Raw genomic sequence first — 21,748 nt, 5'->3', positions numbered from 1 at the left:
AATGAATAAATTCAAGGTTCTAATTTTTCTTTTCCTTCAAAAGGTTTCAATATTTCATATTTTTTTTATTGAGAAGTTTTTCTACTGAGTTATTTTTTTTAGATGATTACGTTTTTTATTTAAATTAAGAGTTATTTTTTTAATTTGATGTATTATTTATTTATTTTATTACTTTTCACATGTAATTATCTTGTTAGGTTATCTAAGTAATAAATTACATCTTATTAAAAATAATCCACACGAAATTCTACATCATCCCCGTTAATTCTTTTAATGATACTTTCATGAAATCTGTTAGAAAAAGCGGATTGAAAAACAGAACAAAGGATGATGGTCAAAAAAGGCTCAAAAATACAATTAGGGTCATTTTGACAAAACATGCAAATATTAGTAGTCAAATTTATCATTGAGCTAAAGCCTTATACAAAACATTAAAAAAATTATAAAAAAAAGAGTACTTTTACCTGTTATTTGTTTAGCTAATTTTACCAGATCGCAAGTTTCTTTTAAAGTGCTTACAATAAAATATTCAAAATAAAACATCAATAGAATCTTTTTAAAAATTAAGTGGATTAAACTTGAGGCCACAATGAAATTGCCAAAATTTGAGTTCTCGTATGAAAGACATATTGGTGATAAAAACTAGAACTTATCTTTTCATTTAAAAGAAAATAACCTCAATGGCTTGAGAGATATTTTTCTTTAAGATGAATTTAATCTTATCCCTCAACTCTTGACAACTAAGTTTATTTTGATATTTCTATATCAAAGCGTTCAAATACCAAAGTAGATTTAATTACCAATTTTAAGTACAAAATTTAAATAAATAAAAAAAAGAAAACAAGTACCAAAGTTGAAATAGTATTCAATTTCAGGACAAAAAATTACACTAACACTTCCTTAATAAGATATCCCGAATTTAATGGTAAAATATTGTGTAAGTTTGTTTGAACAATACATGTCCCCTCATTTTCTATTGCAATTGCAATCCAATCACATTGTTCTCCTCTGCGAAAAATAGGAAGAGAAAAATGCAGTGCTTATAAAGTAGGAGGCCGCGTACGGTAAACAGATACATACATGCTGAGCACAAAATGCCGTAGTAGTATATGGAAACGGAACGGAGAGAAAGAATGTATATGTACATACATAAACATATGTATATATACTTGTATCCAAACACTGTTTCTGCAACTGATTAGTATCAACCTCTGTTTCAACCTTTCACTTTTCAATCACATTCACAGGTCTATCTTATATTATAACTATATTAATTGGCAGCCAAGCCAAGCCAAGACAAGCCCCCACACATTTTAGTTCATATGCAAACCTGTTCATGTTCATAATCATTGATTAATGAGGAAGCTCCCTAGGAATACAAAAAATGCATCACACTTCTATCTCAACTAATAGCTCACACATCATTGTCCCTGCTAAGAAACCTACCCACATATATGAAACTCCAAGCTCTCCAACTCATAAAGAGTTCCCCCCATGTACAACGCCTCCCAATGGAAAACCATCTGAATCAGCCAAATCGAATTACAATGCATGATATATCATCTTTGCTTTTTCTAGCCAATGCCTCGGTCGTTAACAGTTTGGCTGCTGCTTGGGGATCCTTCACGGATTTCACCAAATTAACTGCCTCTTCATTCTTCATTACCTGCCAAACAAATGAAACAAGTTATTTTTCTTTTACTTATGCGTCAGCTACTTACAGCCAATATAGAACTAAAGAAACCCTATGCCGTTTAAAAACATACAACTCATTTTAGCAGAGCAGATAAAGAACACCATCACAGGGGATTATTCTTTGCTACACATGATGATCATTTCCCTAAAACAAGTCCATATAATGGAAATCGAGCAAAAGTTAAGTTGGTCTCTGCCAAAATTTAAAAAAAATAAAATTGATACTAAAATAGCACAAACTTTTTAGTACGAAGAACGTCAAATTGATTATTATCCTGTATACTAACTGTAGAGTTTTTAAACTACAAAGGCAAGCTTTACAGATCAGCATGTCATTACAAATTTCCCTAGTTATAGCCAAATCGTGGAGTTTTAAGAATTTAACATCAATGTACAGGATCAAGTAAAAAAAAACCATCAATGTACGGGATAAATTTCCATTCTACTGTGTACTGCTAAAATTGAACAATAGAATTACTTCTATTGTTTTTCTTCTTTCCTTTGGTAAAGACTAAAGGACATAGTTGAACGGAGATTTTGTATCTAATAACTGTTAAAAGGGAAACATCATTGATTTAAGAATGAAAAAATACAGTAATATGATAAAAGTATTGAAATAACATTTAGTTAAATCTTACTTTTATCGACATAATTTTAAAAATTGTCCTTTTTTGCTTTTCCTAGAAATTTTCATCGTTTTTTTACTGAAAATCTTCCTTGAATTGTCTCCAAAATGAGTTTATTGATGCATTAAAAGTTTTAAATCATTGACAATTTAAATCTCAATGACCTCAAAATTATCAAGGATTTATCTACCACCACCTCATTGGATATAAACAATCAATTCAATGATTATCTACTTTTTATCTAATAGATATTACGTTATTAACGTTCCAAAACATCAGCCTAAGACATTGTAATGAACATTCATCAACAACTATCATTAGGCAAGTCCAAGTAAAGAATAACTTAATAACATTAAAAAAAAGGACACAATGTACCATTTTCCTACAGTTCCTAGTATAACTGTTAATAAAACAAAATTAGAGGTAAAAAAAAATATTGATAAAAGGGCAAATGTATCAAGATATTGACTATATGCAAAATTAATAAACCATAAATACTAAAAAAGTTATACATTAAACTATATCAATTTTGAGGAAAATGCAAAGGGCATCAGAACATTAAATCAAGGTTATTAAAGAGCTTAAAGGTTCATGCCTGGTCATTGGAACTAAAGTCCAACATTGTACCAACAGACTACATGGCCGGTCGCTATTGTTTTACTTTAGTTAATGGTTAGTGATTATGCATTAGTTTTAAGTGATCAAGTGGCTAGGATGAGATGCCGTTATATGAGCTCGAATGGGGATTTATGTGGATTAATCCAAGGGCTAGGATTGAAGCTGTTGAAACCCCAGTGCAAGTTTTTGACATATTAGGCAGCCGTATAGTATTGCAAATATTATCTATTAGTGGGTCTAAAACACTAAAACATAGTTTTCTTGCTCCAACTTCAATATTATATAATTTATTAGTTTCTGGCCTTCATTATCAGCGGCTGATCTAAGGAAATACAATAAACAACCACCATTTCACTAGTTCAAAAGTTTCTTCATATCCGTGCTTTTATTCGTATTTATAATTTTATACACACCTCTCCCCCTAATGACGAATTTCTGGTTTTGCATGTCAACAACCATTACGTGCATTGCCGGCTATAAATGTGGCAAACCATGTCAAATGTCAAAGACATGATCTCAACATTGCCATTAACATAGCGATCACAGCCACCACCTTAGTAGTTATCATGTGCTTATAAAGTCAACATCACATGAAAAATTACTAACATTACACACCAGCATAACCACCACCCGTGTACTCCTTAATTGCAACATAATGTTGTCTCAAGTATCACCTCTCTCCACCACCAAAGTGGGATGAGACTAACTCATTCAATCAGACTACACTCCAATATAACATATTATATAATTTTCGATTGTAAGTTGCTGTAGCTATCAGCTAATAAAACAACTTCAGTGCTACACTTAATAACTGAAAACAAAATATTGCTGCTAGAATAAATTTTATTTTTAGCCAATAATAAGAAGGGTAAAAAGGTACTTTAATCAGAACCCAATGATCCTTGCCAAATTCTCCGAAGTTGGTGAGGAACAATAGCACATTTAAGAAGGCAGATTCTAAAAGAAAAGGAATACTCTTCTTCGATCTGTGTTTCAGAAGCCTAGCCTTTTAAAATTATCAGGAAATTACATGCTAGTCAGACGATAACTCAATAAAATAAAGAAGCGTCCAAATCAATAACTACATAGTAGTAAACCTAGCACCTTAGGACACAATCACCACCTAATCCTAGCCATTAAATCTCATTAAAAGATAAAAGGGTAAACTACACAGTTGGTCATCCAACTTTTGTAAGTTTTCATTTTGGGTATTGAAAATAAAATAAAATAATTGCCAAAAAAAAAAAAAACCACTGCCGTTACAAACCGTTTTCATTTTGGTCACCAGCCATTAATTTTGGGTTAGGCAATATTATTGCATGCTCATTTTAGTCACTCAACTTTAATTGTTCATTTTGGTTATTCATTTTCTTTTTTAGAATTAATTTTATTTTTAAAAAACTTGGTCTTTTATGGAAACTGAGTTATTCAGCTGCAACATGAAACCCAGAATTTTTTCCTATAACTCAACCCCTTTTAAAAACTCAAGTTTTTCTCGTAAAAAAACCCATGTTTTCCCTTGTTACTGAAAAAACTAAAATTAATTCTAAAAAATAAAGGAAATTAAAAAGATCTTCTTTTTTTTGTAAAAATCCAAATATTTCCCTATAATCCAGGTAATTTCCTATAAAATCCCCAATTTTTCCCTTCCTAGGGAAAAACTAAAATTAATTCTAAAAAAGTACAAAAAAAATTAATAAGATAAGATGGTTTTTCCATGTAAAAACCCAAGTCTTTCTCTACAAAATCTAGGCTTTTTCCATTTGTTGGAAAAAAAAATTAATTCTTTAAAAAAAGAAAAAAAATTAGTGATCAAAATAGAAACTTATTCAAAGTGGGTGACTAAAATGAGTCTACAATAACATTGTCTATAACTCCAAATTAATGACGAGTGACCAAAATGAAAACGATTTGTAACTGTGGTGCCCTTTTGGCAATTTTTTTGTTTTTGATGCCTAAAATTAAAACTTATGAAAATTAGGTAACCGTGTCATATGTCCACTTATAGAAGCATAATTACTAACTAAAAGAATAGTGGAACATTAAAAATAAAGGAAAACTTATCAAGAAAACAATTAGATCACTTTTAGAATGCTTAGGATGTATCATTCCAACATAAAATCTCAAAGTTCAAACTGCTGCAGTGGGACTGGAATTCTCTTTTGTTTAACAAAGAGAACGTGTTTAGCTTCTAGATATATAATATTTATTTATGTGATCAGTTTGGTAAGAAACTAGTTCGAACTCTATCATTCAACAATGACCAGACCCAGCAGATAAAGATTAGAAAACAATACAGCAAAAGTTTTCGTACTTTAACCAATCTAATATGTATATGCAGCAGTCCAATAAAATTTCTCTTCAGTGTTTATAGAAAGAATTCTTACACAAGATAAATATGATATCTCTACTCCATTAGGCTCCAGCCAAATCATGTTATGATCTATTTTGATTTAGTAGATCAGCTCATGAAAGGAAGACTAAAACCTTAGGACTCGTTTGAGAGAGACCTGAATCTCTTTAGATTTTTTTTATTGAAATATGTCTTAGGTATTATTATTACATACATGTGAAACCTATTCTAGAAAGGAAATAAATAAACTGAAATAAAAGCACAATCAAGAAACCTAAGGAAAGAAATAAAATCTCAATCTAAGCCTTAATTTGAGATCCAAAATTAATGGCCTTTCCTAACATAGATTCAGCCCATAACATTACTCTCCTCCTAGAGAAAGAGCTTGTACTCAAGCTCGAAGTAAGGATAAACTTGAAAAAAGGTACCTTCCTAAAGAGTGGTTGAAATTTTCAGTGCTTACACATCCATCATTCATCATCGTAATCAAACCGAAGGTAATTTTATTAGGTAAACCAACCAAAACCACACCATTATTCCTTTCCATTACTAATAGTAGAAACCAATAGGAGTCATTGGACAAACCTCTTCAAACTTCTCACTAGAATTAACAATTTTCAAAAAAAAAACCCTTGCGAACTTTCTCTATTAGCAACTTCCATAAACCCAAGGATGACTTTAGTAATTAAAAACTGCGCATTCTTAACAACAAAAGAACTAACAATTGAGTCTCTATCATTAATAACCCTTTCACTATGTAATCCATTGGATTTAGACTCGTTAAACTTTTTAAATTTTGGAAGTGTTTTGGATTGTGGGATATGAGTTTAGAAGGGGTTAATCAATATGACAAGGAAGTGAGGTTGGTTGTGGCAGCCACGGTTTTTGTTGAGATGAGTTTAAGAGTGTTTGATGCATAGGATAAAGCAATGAGATTAGTAGCGGATGCCATGGTTTAGTTTTATTCAGTTAGAGGGTCTATCTTTGTACCTAACATAGAGTTCCTGACCTTTTTATAAACAATCATTTTATCCATCCCTTCTACATTTGATTGAACACTCGTGTTTTGCTTTCAGCAATAATTTCATCAACAAGCTACAATGTACGATCAAGCATTTGTTCTATCTTTGTCCACATGCTCAAGCTCCTCGTGCATTTTTGGTCGCCACTTTGCCAACCATTATTTTGCTATTGCCGAGGATCATTCATTGTGATTGATAGTTCAGTTCATCAAAGGGAGACTAAAACCTTAGGACTTGTAAGAGAGAGATCCAAATGCCTTTAGATTTATTTAATAGAAAATTTGGTTAGGTTTTATTACTCCAAACGTCCCTTTAAATAAGGACTAATCTTATTACATAAATAGGAAACCTATTCTAGAAAGGAAATAAATCAACTAAACTAAAAGCACAATCAAGAAACCTAAGGAAAGAAGTAAAATGTCAATGCCTTAATTAGAAAATCCGAAATTAATGGCCTTTCCTAACATAGATTTAGCCCGTAATAAATTATTTGTTCTTAAAGTTCCAAATAATGAACTCTGCCTAACTAAAAAATGAAGCATAATCTATTTGAGAATGAAGAGTGAGTTGACTCAATCTCAAATTGTTGGTGTAATTAACATGTTAAAGCTTAAGCATTTGAACTCTTGCCCTGAGTTCAAGTCGAGTTGAAGAAAATATTTAATCCTTAGGTCAAATTTGAGCAACTTATTGCTTGGAGTAAGTTGGTTATTACCTAGTATATAGTATACAAAATGAAAATGCTCATTTGCCTTCAGAATTTACCATATCTCCCTCATCTCTTCCACAATGTTTTGAGAAAAAGAGAGAGATCGTCCAAATAAGAATGCCCTATCACATACTTGTAGTTTGAGGGATGTGCTCTAGAATTAGTGAAGTGTAATAACGAAGGTGACACTTTCTAGTCTATTTAAGCCCTATCAACTATTTTGAGGCAAAAAGTGTAACATCTACCATTCAATATTGAGGTTCCTTTAGTGGAGAACAATTCATTGGAAGGCGTTATCTTAGAGCAAGGCTATGGATCAGCTTTCTAACTCAACTTATAACATAGGTACATCAAACAAATAATTGAAGAACAAGTCCGAAAAGAGATTTCATGGAACAAACCTGTAAAATTAAAACTATATTGAAGTAAGGTTTGTTAGATCATGTCTTCAAATTAACAAACAAACCAAAATTGAGATTGTTAAAAAGCTTTGCTAAGGAAGATTTGGATTAAGATATCAGCTATTTCAGCAAGGGGAGCTTTCTCTCCCCATTTCCCAACTGCCACTCAGCACCCCATCAAAGCAAAATAAAAAAATAAAAGAAGGAAAAAAGAATGAAAGAAACAGAACAGCCTTGACAGCTTCACTCTGTAAAATACAAAACTTGAATGTGCAAACACAACTAAACTTTCCCAACCTCAGAAAGAAAGTGTAATCCCTCTTTCCATGCTTGGATAAGACCACAATTCACAATAATGCATCTTATCCATTACCTCAGTATAAAAACAGTAAAAAGGACACAAAGAAAGAAGTAAAATCGAGAAACTTTTTCTTTAAGAACTCTAAACCTTAAATTAAGAATGCACCAAACAACAAGCAACTCCTACATTTGTTTTCAACCATTTAGAAATTCTGAGAGAAGGGTGCAGAAAATATCTCACATTCATCATTCTTGAAGAAAATTATGAGATAGTTTTGCAAAGCATCATTGCAACAAAAATTTTACCCCCCACCAGGAGTAATTTTACGCTTTATGGTTTAGTTTATAGGCACCTATACTCTTCTATTTTTCAGGAGGTTTAGGATTATCAATTATTAAATTTGAAATTTGAAATCACAAATTGATTCTTCTCTTCTAGTTCTTTTATTTGTTTAACTATTTTCCCTTTCTTCATGAGTGACGCAGGAGCTTTATTTATATTATAATATTTTATTATTTTAGTTTTATCTTATAATATTTATTTTAAGTACTAGATATATTATAGACGGCTAGGGTTATTAGTTATCTTAAGTATTTAAACCTAAAGCTTGGAATAAAACTTTGTTTGCAAGAAAGCCTAGTAACTTTACTTGCAAGAAAGAAAGTTTATATAAATAAATTGTAGGCTTTACAGCCATCATTATTATTCTGATTATTTTCTTTTGAATTAATAGAAAAACAAGAGGTTTTTATAATCCTAAGTTTCTAGAGTTCCAACTTTCCTATTTGTTTGTTTTCTGTTGTTTCTCCCCTCAATCACATCAATTTTGGTATCAGAACCTAATTAGATCCTAAGGTTTATATCGGGGTTTGCTATTAAGCCATAGCTGGATGCATTAGTGGTCAAGGAAGACAAAATCAGTATCAAGAAACAGAATTGGCTGTGCTACGACATGCGACTGAAGAATTGTCATGTGCCATTTATGCTCGGCTACAACAGGAACAAAAGGAAATCTTCATGGAGATTCCAAAAGGTGCCCACAACCAGCTTGACATTCCAGAAGGTAGTCTCACTGATAAATCTGATTTTGGTGAAGCAGCAGTTGGTTCACGCCCTTGAATTAAATGAGAGTGGAATTAATTTTGAAGTTGCTGATTTTCTTAGCAAGATGTACGTGAAAGAGCAAGATAATGATTTGTTAGATCCTATTTATGGTGAGTACCCTGAAGAAAGTGAAAAAGTTGAGGGAAAATCTTAGGTTGTTCATATCACAACCTCAAAAGAAGGGGAGGATTGGAGGCGAATCAGAAATCTCTTACATATGCCAAAGGACACAATGTAGATGATGATTTTGGAGTAAAAAGAACCGTTTCAGTTTCTACACTTAAAACAGATTCTTCTACGAGAGAATTCAATGGTGAACTCAAGAAAAAGCAAGAATGCTTTAAGGCAAGTAATCGTGTAATGGTGATGCAGCCTTTCAGAAGGAAATTACTTGCACTTGGTGTGAAAGCTAAGTTTGTGAAAGATGTTACTGAAAATCTGGTTCCGAAATTTCGGGTGAAATAGGTATTGCTAATATAGGAGAGAGTCTTGGTGAAAGAGGTACGGACAAGTATTTTTTGAAGATAATTTCGAACGACTGTTTTCCTTGGCAACCGAACAACAATTATTTGTTCAAACATCTTGGTCTAGTTCGTTTTTTTCTCTGAGACAACTTTTAAGACAATAGATGCCTTTATGAGTAGTTAGAAATGCCAAACACATTTAGGCGGATCATGACTGAGGTAAGTAGACAACTTGGCATTGCAAAACAGCATGCAGCTGCTGTAATAGCTACCTTAAATGCAGAACTAACTATTCTGGGCACTAGCAACCATGAGCACTTTATTAATTTCAGTGGAACAACAATCAACAATGGTGCTAATGCTATTTCACCTGAAAAGTTAGTTTCAATGGGGCAGACTAATATCTTGTTGTCATCTAAGACTTCAGGGACTGCTTTGCCCTTTCATTGTTGGTGTGCATAGTTCGTACAATGCCAACTGGTGGCAGAATTCAAACCAGCTCAACGCAGCCAATTAGACTGGGGAAAGTGCTTCCACCATTACACTGCCTTGATCATAAGAAAAGGTACAGGAAGTTGGATGACTTTGTAGCTAGATGCTCTGAGTTATTTGTGATTGAGGGTGATTATTTTCAGCTTCAAGAGGGAGCACAAGAGATTATAGCAGCCACAGATGCTGCTAAAGCACAATTTTCATTCACTTTTTGCGTTTTGTTTTTGTTATGCCAATTACACAGCCTAATCAGCTAAAGAAGGCGCTTCAATCAATTGATTCCAACTGTGTGAAGGAGAATGCCCTTTTCAAGGGCATGTAGCTATTGGTAAAATGCATCTGATGCACAGCTATTAGTAATGCAGAATCAACATTCCAGTGGAATTTGTCTTGGCATGTCTGGAGGTTTCTTCAATGTTAAATTATTGAGCCAAGCTAATGATCCTAATGAAAGTAATGGATCATATTTCGAGTGATCAAGTGTGACTAGTGTTGAAAGCAAATCATATAAACATGTTTTTGTGACTTGTAATGAGACCATTTCAAAATTGTGGGATCTAGATGCTGCAACTCTCAGTAGAGATGCTTAGGCCAACATTGTTTATTCAAATTTATTTGGCTGGCTTTTTTTTTTTGGGGGGGGGGGGGCAGATACATCTTGTTACTGGTCAGATTCTGGAATCGGAATACTTGATTGGTGTTCTTGACTTTTATGGGCTCTAGAGTTTCAAGACAAATATTTTTGAGCAACTACACACCAGTTTGACAAATGAAAAGCAACAGCAGCATTCTAATCAGCATGTTTCTATGATAAGCATGAGTTGGGGTATTGATATAGAAATTAATGCTGAAAGTGGTGAAAGTTTTCTTGCTGGTAGCCGAGTTTTCCGAGCAGGGGAGAATGACGCAGGAGCTTTATTTATATTACAATATTTTATTATTTTAGTTTTATCTTATAATATTTATTTTAAGTATTAAATATATTATAGATGTCTAGGGTTATTAGTTATCTTAAGTATTTAAACCTAGGGCTTGGTATAAAACTTTGTTTACAAGAAAGCCTAGTAACTTTACTTGCAAGAAAGAAAGTCTATATAAATAAGTTGTAGGCTTTACAGCCATCATTATTATTCTGATTATTTTCTTTTGAATTAATAGAAAAACTAGAGGATTTTATAACCCTAAGTTTCTAGAGTTCCATTTCTTCCTGCTCAATTCATTTGTTTACTGATGTTTTCTCCCCTAAATCAAATCCATGAGGAGAACCAGGCTACAGTATACCACCCCGATTATTCCATGGTTTTTATTTTGAAAAGTCGATCCATCTTTTTTGTTCAATAGACAGATTGACATACATGCAATTTCCATTCCTTGGGTGCTTCATGCACACAAAACCAGAGATGCAGAATAGAGATCAAAGAAACAGACAAAAGTGACAAATGCTATAAATAATAACCTATTAACAACTGACCTTCCACAAACCATCACTAGCCAGTATTACAAAGTCAATAGTGGAGTCTATGGGGACATGTCTGACATCAGGTTCTGAGCTTAAATGAGCTTTAAGGCTCTGATCCCCAAAGGCCCGTGCTACTGCAAGTTGACCATTCACCCTAGGCACATCTCCTGAAATATGATTCACATTTTCATCATTAAACTATTTTTTGTAATAAAAGGCAATGTTGCCTGCCAATTATATCGATGTGGCATAACCAGTTTAGAATGACCTTGGTGCACGGAGTGATAAAAGGAAAAAAATAAAATGCACGTTACCAGGAAGAGTAGTCACAAAGCCACCCTGCTTCTCTATCCTTCTTCGTTCAGCATGCGGCTCATGGTCCACTGTAATTTGATTGGCAGAGCCCCTCTCACATACAACAGCTCTAGAGTCACCAATGTTCGCTACCCATAAATCTTTGCCATCAATGACAATTGCAGTTACAGCAGTGGAGCCGCCAGGCCCTAATTGCATAGAGTTATCCAATATAAACTTATCTGTGGAGGAGTATGCACTCCGTATTGCGGCCTCAGGGTCTTTCCAGAAATTTGGCTGTATCATTGTATTTAAGCCATGTATAATATAAAAAGCAAATGGAAATTGGAACACAAGGATAGTGATGAGAAGGAAAAGATACCTCTTCGAGTATGTTGTTGAAAAGGTTGTCTTTCAAATAACTGGGCACCCGATCCCCTAAGTGACCATCAAATATTGCAAACAATCCAAGGGTATGATTCTTCCTTTTTCTGTACTCAGCAACATGGTAATCTTCCATTTTATGGCCTGATTGACCTTCCACTAAGTGGAACCCATGGGAGACTTTGTTACTTGATGACTTGCTTTTCCCTTTTCCCCCTTTCCCCTTGTCTGAGGATGATGATGATTTCAGGCAAGCAACATTCTGCAATCCAAAAACAAATTCACAGGGCAATAAATTAACTGAAGGATGTTTACACCAACTTCATACATACATACATACATACATAGAAATATGGATACAACAAACGCGTTTATTTTTACAAGTCAATCCAAGTAATTGAATTAGAAAAAGTAATTGAATAAAAGTAAAAAGTAAAAGAGCGAGCAGGCAGGCGGGCATCTATGAATTACGATATGAGAAGAAGAGGGTTGGTTACCTTGATTTTGGTAAAAAAGCCGGCTTCTTTAACGGGGCGGGAGGCGCCTGCAACGGATGAATGTTGGCTCATGTTTTCAAATTCAACATATAAATATACCAAGTAGAACCCTTCCCTTCCTTTGCCTGATAATTGATATATGATGCTTTATTTGGTTAAACAGGCCAATACCCAGAAGCCAAAGAACCTTCAGTTTTGGTGTGAATACAAACCCAAAACTATGAAAACAGAGTAATTTCCACTACCAATAAAATTAGGATCAGAAAAATATATAATGAATAATAGAGATAAAGGTTGGTTTTGGTTGACCATTACTTTGTATATATTTTTATAAATTAATTAAAAATTAGAAATAGAGGAATATAAAAATTTCTACCTAAAAGCATTAATTTCTTTTTGGCTATACAAAGCATAAATATATTGTTTTCTCTTTGCTTATTATTATTATTGTATGCAAATATTTAACGTATTTTCTTGACTTTGTTGAAAGGAAAAAAATATGAAAATTAAAATACATATAATAAATAATAAGGATGAATTGACATTGAAATTCAAGTTTGACTAAGAACACCCTCAGAATGCTATTTATTTTGGTTTAAGAAGTCAGAGTATAATATGTAAAATTTCTTTGTTAGGAATTAGAGAGGAGTCCTTGTTTGGTTAGTTTCTGCTTATTTTACCAAAATAAATGTATAAATAAAGGGGATGATGTCAAATTCCGCGTGAGCAGGGCCAATTGTCTTTGTTTCTTGAAACTTCCGACCATTGCGACTTGCTTGCTCTTACTCTTACGTCCCATCTCTTTTTGAACCCTCAAACCAGCCTCTTGGAAATTTATACTTGCCTCTGCACCGTTCTTACAAATTAATAAAATTTTCAAAACATTTTGCAATATCCCACCATGTGTTGCCATGAGTTTAATCTAATTTGTTGGTTTTAATTTAAACTGTACCAATTTTTAATTTATGATTTTTTTTAAATGATAGGTCTTATAACAATTTAATAGTAACAATCATTTAAATATGTATTTATATTTATACTTATAAACTTTCCCAAAAAAGAATTAAAAAATTGCTCAAGTTTAATCTCTTTTATTTTAATAAAATTGTCAATGTTATGTACTACTAATTTGTTCGATTTGGTATCTCAACTTATTTTCGTCTAATCTTTTGGTACCCCAAATTTATAATGTTAATTTTTGTCTCATTTTGACACATTGGCCAACTAATGGACGCCACATGGCAAGGTGAGCTAGGTTTGAATTGGTAAACTGGCAAGTGAGAGGACTTGCAAATAATTTTTCCTTTTGAGAGGCATCCATTCATTGGCCTACGTGTTAAAACTTGACAAAATTTAAGACGGTCAACCTAAAAGGTACCAAAAAATTAGATTAGAAAAAAAGTTGACGCACCAAATTGGGCCAATTAAAAGTACAAGTACTACATTAATAATTTTGTTAAAGTAAAAAAGAGATTTTTTGCCATTATTCCACTAAAAAAATATAGAAAATTACAATCTTTTTGGTGATGTTGTATCCTTTGATACAATGTACCAAACAAATAAAGAATACAGACCTTTTGCTATCTTCGTTGAGATGAATAACCATAGGAGAATGGTGATTTTTTGTGCTAGTTTATTGTATGCAACAATGAGTAAAGCGATCTCAACAGTGATGCTTGAATCATATCATCGATTATGTGTGTACCACTTTGAGAATAATGCACTTAAGCATTTTTGCCATCTATATAAGAGTTCAAATACTTTTGGTGTTGATTTTAAGAAATCTATCTATGAATATGAAACTGACAAAGAGTTTGTGAAAGTATAGGATATTATGCTTATGGAGTTCAAGAAAATAATTTGCTAAAATGTATTATATCTTTAAATATAAAATTTTATTATCTTCCATTTGAAAGATTTTATATTAATATGGTGTTCATGTTTATAGATACTTTCCATAGAAAGAAAATGTTGGAAAATTTATAATTTTTGGAAACTTTGAGGCATAATTTCGATTGGTAAAGGTGGAGAGTTGAATTATAAAATTATGGTTTTATATTCTACTATATAAGACCTTTACAACGGTATATTATATGCTCAAAATGGTTGAGTGATGAATGACAAATTGATGCTCAAAGTAAGCTACTTGTGAATATTTGTTGAGGAAAAGAAAAGCTTAGATATCATATTGGTTAAATACCAAGTGTGAGATGTGTACATATATGAGAACCCATTTGAAGGATGATTGAATGACTAAGCTTGAAACCCTGCCTCACGTCCAAGGGGGGTGCAGATCCAAACCCATCGAGGTTGGGGCGCATTCACACGATGTGGGCGACATGAAATGTCTGGACCGGTTTGGCCCAAATGGGCTTACGGATATTTTAGCCCAACACGAAATTTATTTTTTCTCAGTAAATAGACAAAACCTGATTTAAAAGAAAATATAACCTGATTTTATTTGATTCCAATCAATTTGAATTGATTTTAATCAAATTGATTTAATTGCTCTTTTAATGCAGATTTTGTATCCTTATTTATGAAGATTTCCAAAATTCCTCCATATTGAATGCCTATAAAGGCTAAGAATTCTTCAGAAATTTTTACACTCACACTCTCTCACACCGAGTTTATTTTGCTCTCCAAAGTTCTTCTCTTTTCCTCTCCATATTTTCTAACGTTTCGGTGATAGAAGAAGGCAATGTTTGTTCATTAATCACTACAGAGGTGCTATTGCTTCGATCATCGTGTTGTTATATCTTGGGAGATAGTCGACCAACGTTTCGCTAAGTACCGTAGGAGTGACTGAATTTGTCTTAAGGAAACTGTGTAAAATAGGCCTCAACATCTAGTAAACTTGATTCTTCTTTTCGATTTCTGGTTTTTATTATGATTGGTTTTTCGTATCTAATAATCTGAATATAAATTATTCAATTTATTTTATTTTTGTTATAAAATAAAAAGAGATAGGGAGACTAAAAAATAAAAAAATGGGAAACAATAGAGAATGTATTTTATAGATCAATAGAATGATTACAATGTTTCATTAGAGTCTCTATTTATAGGCATAAGAAGTATAAAAGAAGTAGAGATCTAATTCTAATAACTATTAGAATTTAAAGTAAATCAAAACTTTATCTTAATCATGATGGACATTCACTTAATAAGATATTCATAACACTCCCCTTTGGATGTCCATTGGTAGATAATGTGCCTAGTTAAAACCTTATTAGGAAAAACCCCGTGGGATAAAAACCTAATGAAGGAAAAAGAGTACACAATCTTTTATTACAAGCTGCCTCCTTAAAAACCTTTACCAGGAAAACCCAATTGGACAAAACCTTGGTTAAAGGAAAAGAGTAAAACTTGTTCTAGACTCCCCCTAATAACAACATTACATTACATCTTTGAGTTGACACATTCCAATCTTGTGTAGTAGTCTTTCAAATGTTAAAGTTGGCAATGCCTTAGTAAAAAGATCTGCTAAATTATCATTAGAATGAATTGTTGAACATTTATATCACATCTTTTCTTAAGATCATGGTTGAAGAATAATTTTGGTGAAATATGTTTCGTTCTATCACCTTTGATGTAACCACCCTTCAATTGAGCTATACATGCTGCATTATCTTCATATAAGATAGTTGACATCTTTTCCTATAAAGGAAAATTACATATCTTCTGGATATGTTGGGCCAATAACCTTAGCCAAATACACTCTCGACTTGTCTCATGCATTACAATTATTTTTGTATGATTGGAAGAATCGGTAGCTAATGTTTGTTTTATTGAATGCCATGATATGGTAGTACCCCCACATGTAAATAAATATCCTATTTGATATCGACCTTTATGTGGATTTGATAAGTATCCAACATCAGCATAGTCGGGGATTTTGAATCATTCAAATAAAATAACCCCATATCAATTGTCCACTTGAGATATCTAAATACATGTTTAATTTCATTCCAATGTCTATGTGTTGGAGAAGAACTAAATCTTGCTAACAATTTTACAATGAAAGCTATATCAAGTCTTATGTTGTTTACAAGATACATCAATGCCCTTATGACACTTAGATATGGTACTTTAGGACCAAAAAACTCTTCATCATTCTCGCAAGGATGAAATTGATCTTTATTCACATCTAATGATCGTACAACTATCAGAGTACTCAAGGGATGTGCTTTATCCATGTAAAATTTCTTTAATATCTTTCCCGTATAAGCTGATTGATGAACATGAATTCCATCTTTTAAATGCTTGATTTGTAAGCCAAGACAAAACTTTATTTTTCCAATATCTTTCATGACAAAACTTTATTTTTCCAATATCTTTCATCTCAAATTCTTCCTTTAAACAATTTATTATATTTTGAAGTTCTTCAAGAGCTCCAATAATATTTAGATCATTAACATAAACAACAATTATCACAAAATCTGATCCAAACCTTTTTATAAAGACACATGGAAAAATTGGATCATTTTTGTAAACTTCTTTTAACAAGTATTCACTAAGACGATTGTACCACATATGTCTAGATTGTTTTAATCCATATAAACTTTTCTTTAATCTAATCGAGCAATTTTCTCGAGAAACTCTATATCCTTCTAGGATTTTAAATCCTTTAGGGATTTTCATAGACATTTCACTATCAAGTGTACCATATAAATAGGCTGTAACAACATCCATTAGATGCAAATCAAGTTTTTCACATACTGCCAGACTAATAAGATATCTAAATGTGATTACATCCACCATAAGAGAATATATCTCTTCATAATTAATGTCGGACCTTTAAGAAAATCCTTGTGCTATAAGTAACACTTTATATCTTACGACTTTAGTTTTTATCATTTCATTTTTGCAAAAATACTCATTTATATCCTACCGGCTTTACACCTTTAGGTGTTTGGACCACAAGTCCAAAAGCTTCACGTTTAGAAAATGAATTCAATTTTGCTTGAATTACATCTTTCCATTTTGGCCAATCTTTTCTAGTTTTACATTCCTTAATAGATTTAAGCTCGGGATCCTCATTTTCTTTTATTATTTCAATAGTAATATTATAAGCAAAATTGTTGTTGACAACTGCATTCTTTTTTTTTTAGTTCCATCTTTTTCTTGTATTGACATAACTTATCGAGATCTCTTTATTTTCATCATTTTCATTTTCACTTTTAGGTACCTGAAGCTCTTCTTGACTTTTATAATTAGTTATGTCATGGGTCTCTTTAGGAACCCCTGCCCCCACTATATGACCATCTTGAATGTTTGCTCATTTTCTTTTATGAGGATTTTTATCTTTGGAACCGATCGGTCTTCCACGCTTCAAGCATGGATTACTTTCTTTTACACTAATAGTTTGCCCTATTAGGACATCAATTCGTATTAGAGCATTTTCAGCTGGTATGTGAGATTTAATGAATCTGGCAGTTGATTTGTAAAATGAATTATCTGTTGAATTTCTAGTTCACATTACTTTGTACAATGATCTTAGACATTGATAATTCATTTCAAGTACTTTATTAATCCATCTTTTTATTCTCTCCCCTTAATGTTGGGAAAACTAACAACTCATGTCATAACTAAATCTCAAATTAATAGTTTAAAAATATTATAAGGAGACTCATTTAAATTTACATTATCAATCTCTTATGATGACCCATCTTTGTTCGTTGTGGTGGAGTAGTTGGAACATATATTGCGCAGCCAAAAATTGTAAGATGGGAAATATTTGACTCTTGATAAAAAATCAATTGTAATAGGGAGTATTTATAATTTATTGGCTTGATGCGTACATGTAAAATAAGACAATATCATGCTGAAATAGAAAGTTTTGTTCTCATAAGTAATGGTTTAGCTATTAGTTGGAGGCATTTGATAAATGATTCAGCTATATCATTTTATGTGTGAACCTGAGCTACATGATGTTCAACTTTTATCTTGATTAACATGCAATAATTATTGAAAGCTTGGGACATAACTCGCCAACATAAGCAAGATGAATTGTTTTAATTGCATAATCTGAAATTAATCATTTAAACAAGCAATCTCGCAAACGACAAGTTATGAGTTGATAACGCATGTGATTATTTTGTAGATGTATCTACCAAAATCATAAAATGTCAAAATAATTCACATGGTGGATGAATGAGCCCATATTCATTTCAGAAATACAAAAAATTAAATCTTAACTTTAACCAATGTGTTTGGAATAATCAATTATCATTGAGAACAAGCAATACATGAGAATTCTTTAAATTAAAGAACCTTCTGGTTATTTAATAAATGTCTATATGAATTCTCAATCAATTTTCACATCATATATAATCCAAGATAGTCTAACTGGTCTCGCCAAATAGTAAATGTATTTGTATCAATAAACTTCTAGTTTACTTAATCATGTTTTTCAATTGTACTAAATAATGTAAATATAAATTTTGATAGTTAATAAATTTATCGTCATTCTTTTTATTTTGTATTAATATATAAGCAATATTGTGACATTTACTTCTGCAAATGTTGACATCAATGTGAAGTCCATAATTTTATTAACTCAATAAATGAATATAATTTGCAAACAATTATTTGCAATATTCATTTAAGGGAATATGTCAAAATCTTCAAATATTTGACCATAATTTTCTTGTTTTTCATTATTATTCTTTTCTAGTAGTTAGAAATACCATTATTATAACCACTTGATAACGGTTATTAGTATGTCTCCAACCACATCCTCAATTACAACAACAATCATGATCTCTATATTTTCATTTTTCATAATTGTTATGTACTGCTACATTCACTTCAGGGAATGAAGCAAAGCTAGTGAGAAGAATTTCATAGTTTTTCATTAGTAACGTATTATTTTGCTTAGTCACTAGAAGGTATGAGATTGTTCAAAAATACTTTTAAAGTCATTTTCACAATATTGCTACTGCAAGAGCACATTAGATATTTCAATCATATAATGTAATGTATTCCTTCAGAGAATATATATAATACAAATAAATGAGTATCTCATGTTATTTCTATATATGGCTTTAATGTAAAACACATGAAGGTTTTATTTAACATATATCTTCTTGATCTGAGAAACAATATTATATTTTACAAAATTTTGTATCACAAGGAGGTAACATATTAGCTCTTAAAGAGCTTTTTTTACACTTTGATGTAATATTAGCTCTTCAGGAGCATATAATCATTTTATTATATAACCCTAATGAATGCTTAATTTATTTTAAATAATATACAGTTTTGCAATTCTTTTTAACATGGATGATAAAAAAATTTCTGACCTTCTAAAATTTTAGTTATTCATATAAAATGAATAGGTATAAATAAAACATATATTAAACATAACAAATAATAAATTAATGTTCTAATAAATCATTGTGGTTAGATAATATATATTTTATATATTATAACACAACAAAATACAAAATATTATAATTTCAAATTAAAATAACTTTACAACCATAAATGTTTAAACATAAAAATTTTCTAACCTCGACCTCTTACAATATAATTTCATTTCAAATTTTACAATAATATGAAATTATCGCAAACAAGGTGAATATCCCAAAGTTCATGACAAATAAGTATTTTTACTTGCATTTCTTAATAATTATATATCTTAATCAAAATCAAAATTAAACCAATCAATTCTATTAAAAAATATTTATCTCTACATAAAAATCTTAATAACTAAATGCGTGAAGGGTTTTATAAATTCATAGAAATACGAATAGTGAATTATATAAATTAAACTTTTTAATAGAAATCAAATCAAATTTCAAAAGAAGTTGATTAGATTGACTTACATTACCATGACTGAGAAGTAGTGATTCTAAACGTCCTTTGTAATGAAGAGAAAGAGATCATCCCCAAGCAAATATCAAAAAGCAAACTTTGAAAGTGGATTTTATTTCTCGATTTCATATGGATAACCATATCAAATCTTTCACCATCATTAAGAACAAAAAGTAAAATAAGTTAATCAAAACAATGATAATGTATAAAGAAAGAAGAATGAAAAATAATAATCAGATATGAAATATTAAATAAAAGAAACTTCTTGTAAAAACTTTGCATTTTGCCATAAAAGATATTGGAAATCATGGAGGATAAATTTGATCATCGATAAAAGGAACTATTACTTTGAGCAAGATCGTGTTGATAATGTGTTATAAAATAAAGAGAGACATGGAGGCTAAAGAACAAAGAAAACATGGGAAGCAATAAAAAATGTATTTTATTGATCAATGGGATGATTACAATGCTTCATCAGAGTCTTTATTTATAGGCATAAGAAGTATAAAAGGAGTAGAAATCTAATTATAATAACTATTAGAATTTAAAGTACATTAAAACTTTATCTTGAATATGATGGACATCCACTTAATAAGATATTCATAACAATTATATATATATTTGTTTATTTATATTTATATATTTATTTGCTAACGTGTTTTATCCAACAATCTTAAGACACTCTTTATTATTTTGCAATTCTCTAATTCGAGACGAACGAGACACCAAGGCGAAAAATTATTTTTATTTGAAAATAAAATAAAAATAAAAATAAAAATAAAAATAAAAATAAAAATTAAATTAAATCTATTTCGGGATTTATCCCCGCCGTTCAACAGATTTTATTCCATCTTTGATTTTGTTTCCAAATGAGTATTAAAATTAAATAAAATCTATTTTGGAATTTATTCCCGCCATTTAATAGATTTTATTCAATTTTGATTTTGTTTCCAAATGAGAAATAATTGAATAATCTGTCACAAGATTTATTGTTGCCGTTTAATAAATTTTATTCGATCTTGATTTGTTTCCAAACGAAGACTTGACCAAATAATTCTGTTTCGGGATTTATTCCTGCCGTTTAACAGACTTTATTTTGATTTTGTTTCAAAACAAGATTTAACTAAATAATTTTATTTCGGAATTTAATCCTGTCATTCAATAGAATTGATTCTAATTTTGTTTCAGAATTTTAATTATGCCGTCTAACAAATAAAAGAGAAAATTTTCTGTTTATGGTGGCCTCAATTGTGACTTTAAATTTTGAAAGCTTAATTTGTAGCTTCAAAATTGTGACATCAAAGGAAAATAAAATTATCAACCGTGAATTAAAAAGATAATATGAGAGTGCATGTCTAGGATTGATTCTTTGAAAAGCTTGGTATTTAAGCATGCCAAGTGCACCACCTCTTTTTTAGGGTTACCTACCTAGTGCATTATTTTATTGTATTTTTATTAGACTGTAAAAACTTTTATATCAGGTTTTATTAGATTCCTGCCGTTTAACGAAA

General features: G+C 31.2%; 1 protein-coding gene across 1 annotated transcript; it reads right to left on the bottom strand.

Annotated features, from left to right (window-relative positions):
• Positions 1 to 1,140: 1,140 nt before the first annotated feature.
• LOC107906405 (probable protein phosphatase 2C 44) lies at positions 1,141 to 13,061 on the bottom strand. The gene is made up of 5 exons (XM_016833426.2): positions 12,420 to 13,061; positions 11,921 to 12,184; positions 11,559 to 11,835; positions 11,257 to 11,411; positions 1,141 to 1,666 (listed from the first exon to the last, which is right to left on the bottom strand). The coding sequence occupies exons 1-5, from the start codon at positions 12,489 to 12,491 to the stop codon at positions 1,529 to 1,531; spliced, it is 906 nt and encodes a 301-aa protein (XP_016688915.1). The 5' UTR covers positions 12,492 to 13,061; the 3' UTR covers positions 1,141 to 1,528.
• Positions 13,062 to 21,748: the final 8,687 nt, after the last annotated feature.

This window comes from Gossypium hirsutum, chromosome A08, assembly GCF_007990345.1.
Source record: "Gossypium hirsutum isolate 1008001.06 chromosome A08, Gossypium_hirsutum_v2.1, whole genome shotgun sequence".
Classification (NCBI taxonomy): domain Eukaryota; kingdom Viridiplantae; phylum Streptophyta; class Magnoliopsida; order Malvales; family Malvaceae; genus Gossypium; species Gossypium hirsutum.
The sequence above is the reverse complement of the archived record's forward strand: the minus strand, read 5'-3'. Positions and strand labels throughout refer to the sequence as shown.